At 40.4% G+C, this 6,000-nt stretch overlaps 1 protein-coding gene across 1 annotated transcript in view; it reads left to right on the forward strand.

Annotated features, from left to right (window-relative positions):
* Positions 1-5,703, forward strand: part of EIF2AK2 (eukaryotic translation initiation factor 2 alpha kinase 2) — a 52,690-nt gene extending 46,987 nt beyond the window's left edge. The window contains exon 14 of the mRNA XM_072409235.1: positions 5,561-5,703. Within this exon, the coding sequence (XP_072265336.1) occupies positions 5,561-5,618 (58 nt within the window). The 3' untranslated portion in view covers positions 5,619-5,703. The remainder of the gene's footprint in view (positions 1-5,560) is intronic.
* The last annotated feature ends 297 nt before the right edge of the window (positions 5,704-6,000 follow it).

The raw sequence follows: 6,000 nt of genomic DNA on the forward strand, positions 1-6,000 counted from the left end.
ACAGAGATTGTGAACTTTGACACCAGTTGTTGGTTTTTAAAGTTCCCAGCTGCACCAGAGTCCAGAAAGGCCTGGGGCCAGAAAAAGTAGCTCTTGAATGAGATCTGTTTCATAAACATAATCTGGTAGGTGTAGTGGAAATGAGTTTGCCTAGAGGGCCCTCTCACAAATTCCTTAGGCACTGGCATTTTGGGGCCTCCCGTGGGCAGCTTTACTGGTTACTTTGTTCTCTGCGGCGAGCGCGTTCTTCTGAAGACGGTCCACTTGCATGGGTTTTATTGCCGGAGGTGGAAGGTTCTGGAAATTAGGAGCCAGCTATAGGTCGCCTGATATACGCACAGGATTTCTGATGCGACCGAGGAGGCTCGGGCAGGATCGTGGAATACTTTGCAAAAGTTCTGCAGAAAACTTTTAAAGTTACTTAAAACAGGATCCCCCCTGTCCGAAAGGGGCTTAGCCTAAACCAGGGCCACCTCTGTCAGGAGGGAGATGAAAAAGACTACCTTAGACCATTCTGTGGGGAAATTCCAGGGCTGACAGACAGAAATCAGGCAAGGTACTGGAACGAGAATCAGAAGTGTGGTCAAACAAGCCAGAGGTCTGAGCAAGTGGCAAGCAGGAGTAGTCAGAGGTCAAAGCCAGGAAGGAAGGAATAACTGGAACCTGGAAATAGAGCCTAAGGAACTCCTTGTTCAGGATACTTCCAGTTGCCATGTGGCAGCTGGGAGTCACATGACTAGCAAGTGAGAGAACCCACCAGCAGAGGGAGTGCTTCTGCAAAATACTTTGGTTCTCTGGGGTAAAGTGGCAGCTCTCAGAGGATCACATGATTGAGACCAGGAAGTGACCAGCAAACAGGATTCCAGAACAGGGTTGCTGCTACTGCTGGCTGCAAAGGAATGTGAGGTGGATGACACTGATAGCAGCACAGATCTCTTGGGCCTGCAGGCATCTCTGAAACGTGTGCACAATCATTTGAGTCCAGGAATCCAAAAAGCATTTTGTGCAGGTGCCATAATCCTATAACTTATAACTATATTCTTATAATATAAACCCCACCTGAGTCAACAGTTTAATGGTTCACACTCCTTAACATGTTTATGTTTAGCCTCTAAATTCAAAAACAAACTTCATAAATGTTGTTGTGGCGTCTTTACATACAGTTGTATTGTAGCTCCACACAACTTTTTAGTATTTCTCCAACAGCAGTAAAAAGTTATGGTGTACAAAGAATCAAAAAATGTTTTATTTTTATTTAAACCATTGACCTATTTATGGCTCCTGAAGCCTGGTGTTGGACAGCACTATAGTAAATAAACCAGTGAATGAGATGCAATCTGTGGATCTTCACACTTTTTTATTTTATCCCACTTCTTTTGGCACATCAACAAATAAAAACAGAACTTGCATAGACCAATAAAGTACAAACTTTACGTTACGTACAAATTTTGATGTAAGATCCAAATCCACAGACCATTGGGTTCAGTTTCATTTGCTTTAATCCAAGAAAATTTCTTCTATACCCAGGGACCAACTTGAAGGATCAACAAATGTGCATTTGGAGGTTGACTTTTGGATTAAAATAGCCATTATATTGCAAATATTGAGAAAAAAAAATCTACAAAAAGAAACTATTAGAATACTGGTGTAAATAAGTGGGGATTCATTTTCAACTGGAAATAGAGACTTTTATATATAAAAGTGGTTTAATTGAGCATAAAAAAATACAAAAGTACTGAATATTTATACACTATACCCAAAAGATGAAGGAGAAGGAAAATAATAATTAACAACCTATTATTAGTGCCACAAATATAAACAATTCAAGTCTGAGCTCATGAAGCAAAAAGTGAATAAGAGCAGAAAAGTTTGTGGGTGGTAGTGGTGGGTGGGGGGAGTTGTGTTGGAAAGGGAATAGGTAGTATGGGCACAGTTGGTACACGTGATAATTGCCTCCCCTCTTGCACCTCAAAGTACTAAGTAGTGTATTTTTAGGAGTACCTGAAATTGAGAAGTCCAGACTCCTGCTCTAATCTCTTCACACAGCCTGTGTTCCATCAGCAGGAGACATGGCTAACTCAGCCCAGGTATCTTTTACCCTGCAGATCCCACCAGCACCTATAGAGTCACTCTCCAAGTTCCTCACAGAATGATCTCGGCTTGCCTGCCTATGCTGAGGGTAGCAAAACTTGCAGCTCGCTCTCCCCCTGCCTCTTGTAGACCAGGGGGGATACTATAATACGTTTGCTTTTCTCTCTAAGGAGTTTTTTGAACACTTTATGAAACATTTTGAAGGCACAGTATGCTATGAAATTACTGACCTTCAACGTGATATGGCGGTACGGGTTGAGGATATTGGGAAAAACTCAGCAGCTATTCGTGAACTGCTTAGTAAACATACTGCTACTGTAAATGCTCACTCAACCATATTGCAGTGCATGATTTCACACCGAAATTATCTATCTCAAGAACAGAAGCATTAGCATGTGTGGGAAGCCAAAAAAAACCCAGGAACTACTCATGGCAGTGACAGCACTCTGTTCAACATGTTACTTTACCGTGCTATGGAGGCCACGATCAACATGAACCATATCTGTCATTCTTTGGACCCACAGGGTGACTCTTCCCGATTGGCTGGACTGCTTTGAGCTTCTAGCTCCTTCCATGGGTTCCCAGTGGCAGCTCTACTGAACTCCAAGAAACATAGTTATAGTTAGGTTGAAAAAAGACAAAAAAAAGACACGAAAATAAACATATTTCAGAAAAAAAAAAACCCCTACAGAGATATTCCGACTCTTTCTTGATCCCGTGAGCCAATCAAATTTTCCCTGGATCAACAGTCTCTGTTGTCTAGTTTTGTTGTCTGTGCTTCTAGAATACCATCCAGCTTTTCCTAAAGCAAACCATAGTACTTGTTAAAGCTATTTCCTGAGGAAGCCTTTTCCACATTTATAACAGAGCTTACTGTGAAGAATCGCTTCCTTTTCTGGAGAAAAAAAGGATTTTCCTCCAAATGTAAAGAGTGCCGTCTTGCCCTTTGTGATGACCTTAAAGTGAATAACTAGGAAGCAAGTTCTCTGTATCGATCATTTATATAGGGTGATCATATCCCCTTAAACATCTCTTTTCAAGAAGTATAGATTCAATTCAGGTAATCTCTCCACATAGCTGAGCTCTGCCATTCCTAGTATTAGTTTAGTTGCCCTTCTCTGCACTCTCTTCAAATTCCACAATTTCCTTTTTGTGAACTGGTGCCCAAAACTGGACTGCATATTCCAGAAGAAGTCTGACCAATGCCGTGATCTATGATCTACCAAACCCCACAGATCTGTTTCCATTTGTGACTCTCCTAATTGTATTTCTTCTACACTGGCATGCATGTTGATAGTCCCCAAGTGTATAACTTTATCAATATTAAATGTCATTTGCGATTTGGCTGCATAATCAAACAGTGCATCCAGGTCTGCTTGTAGATTATAGACATCCTGTATGGACCTTACTCCCTTACATAGTTTGGTGTCATCTGCAAACACAAAAATGGTACTTTGAATTCCAAACTCTATATCATTTATAAAGATGTTAAACAGTAAAGGTCCCAACACCGAACCCTGGCGTACACCACTAATAACCTTTGACCATTCCGAGTATGAATCAATAATCACTACTCTCTGGATGCGGTCTTTAATTCAGTTCTCTATCCATTTACAGATTGACTTTTCCAAACCTATAGACCCTAACTTATATATTAACAGTCTGTGGGTTACTGTGTCAAATGCCTTTGCAAAGTCCAAGTACACTACACTACATTAACTGCTACCTCACTGTCTACCTGTTTACTTACTTCCTCTTAAAAAAAGAGTACGTTTGTTTGACAACTTTGGTCTTTCTTGAATCCATGCTATCATTTATAATGTACATATTACTTTGTAGCAGAAACTCCTCTATATAGTTCTTCATCAAACTTTCTAGGATCTTTCCAACTATACAAGTTAAACTTACCGCACTGTAGTTACTTGGTGATGACTTTTTAAAGATAGGTGCCAAATCGGCCTCAAGCCAAATCATTGGTACCATGCCAGGGATTAAAGATTCTCTAATATTTAGAAACAATGGGCTTGATTTATTAAAGCTCTTCAAGGCTGGAGAAAGTACATTTTCGTATGTGAACCTGGGTAATCCAGCAAACCTGGAATGCATGTGTTTTCCTGTTCCCCCTTCTTTCCATCCACATCCCTGGTTTATATATATATATATATATATAGAGAGAGAGAGAGAGAGAGAGAGAGAGAGAGAATGAATTAGTATTCTAAGTATAGTATGGCCCCGCTTACAGTACTATCCTTGAATGTTAAATGTTCACTTTCCTGCAGGAAACCCACTTCAGGGTGGACAAGGCTCCATCTCTTTGTAGTAGAAGGTATCAGACTGGCTACCATAGCTACTCCAAGGATTCCACGTCCAAGGGTCCATGTAATTTCTTGGCTAAATTGGTTTCATGGTCTTTTCAGAGGTCCTATTGTTATAATGATGGAAGAGTGTTGTTTGTGAAGGGGTCCCTTAACGGCCATACAGTTACATTGGTTTCTGTTTATTTACCCCAAACCCTCAAGTACATTTTCTAGAACGGTACTTGACCCACATAGATGAATTTTGTGTGATAGGGAATGCTACATTTGGGGGCATTTTAACTTTAACAGCCCCGGATCCGGTTCTCGACCCCTCCCACACCCTGGCTTCCAAACCTGTGTCCTCTCAGGAGTTTCTGAGACTTTTTTTCCCCACTACCAACACTACCAGTTGCTATACATTCCCACATTATACATTCTTCTTTGCCGCACATCAGTCCCATACCTGTATTGATCACTTTGCGCTGCGTCAAGCCTACCTGTCGCAGACATGCTCCATTGGAAATATAGTGTTCTGAGACCATGCGCCAGTCACACTGGCTATTGATCTTGGCCACCACGGACCGCAGTGGAATTGGCAACTGAATGAATCACTATTGTGGGATGTGATAGCCATATCGCAAGTCATGTCAGAACTGCAATTCTTTTTCCAGACCAATGTCACCCTGAATTGTAATCCACTGATTGTCTAGGAAGCACATAAGACTGTAATCTGGGGAATACTTACATATATAAGTAATAATATAATAAAGTCATGTATGGTTCCCGTCTCAAACAGGCTAGAGATCTTGAAACCCCTCTCCCAAATCCAGAAACTGGAAATATAGACCATAGGGCTACAAAAGATCCACAAATAGTGAAGCAACTGGAACTGCTCCGGGCTCAGCTTTCTACCCTCTGCCTAGAAGGACCTTTTATGCCAACAGGATGCTAGCTAATGTTCTGCGTACTGAAGATGAACCTCCCTATGTCCCATTTGTATTATATAGTTTGGACCAAAAACAGCAGAGTTTAATACAGTAGCTTCATTCTGTAAATATTTATATGGAACTCTATAACCTTTCCACCTTTCAAACTTCAGGTGCCCTAGCCTAAAAAAACTGGGGAAAATTAATGGCCACCTCCACAATCCCCTTATTGTCTTGTTTTGACAGAAAGACCTTGGAAGCTCCTAAAAGACTGGTTGAAGTCCTGCGTCCACCCCCATGGTAAAGTGGCAAGACTTAATGTATTTACTATACAATTGTACAAATCCTTGGTAAATATCCTGGCTCTTTCAAAAAGCTCTTCTGGCTTTTTTTTCATTTTTGGATATGGAGACTAGTGTAACTGTTGTAGCAAGGCTTTTAAAGAATCTTTTATTTCATTGGACATTGCAAATGTGGTTCTCTTTTTCTTTGTTGCTTGTTTGTTCCGCATTGTAGTTTAAAAACTTGTCTTGTAAATAAAGAATGTTATAAAAAAAATTATAATTAAACATTATATATTATATAAAATATATATATTTAAAAAAATTCTGAGGTGGAACCTGCTTGGATTATTTTAATTGTTAAATGTGAATTAAGACCTGAGGTGTAAGGAGAGAGGAAACTGT

This window comes from Pyxicephalus adspersus, chromosome 4, assembly GCF_032062135.1.
Source record: "Pyxicephalus adspersus chromosome 4, UCB_Pads_2.0, whole genome shotgun sequence".
Lineage (NCBI taxonomy): Eukaryota > Metazoa > Chordata > Amphibia > Anura > Pyxicephalidae > Pyxicephalus > Pyxicephalus adspersus.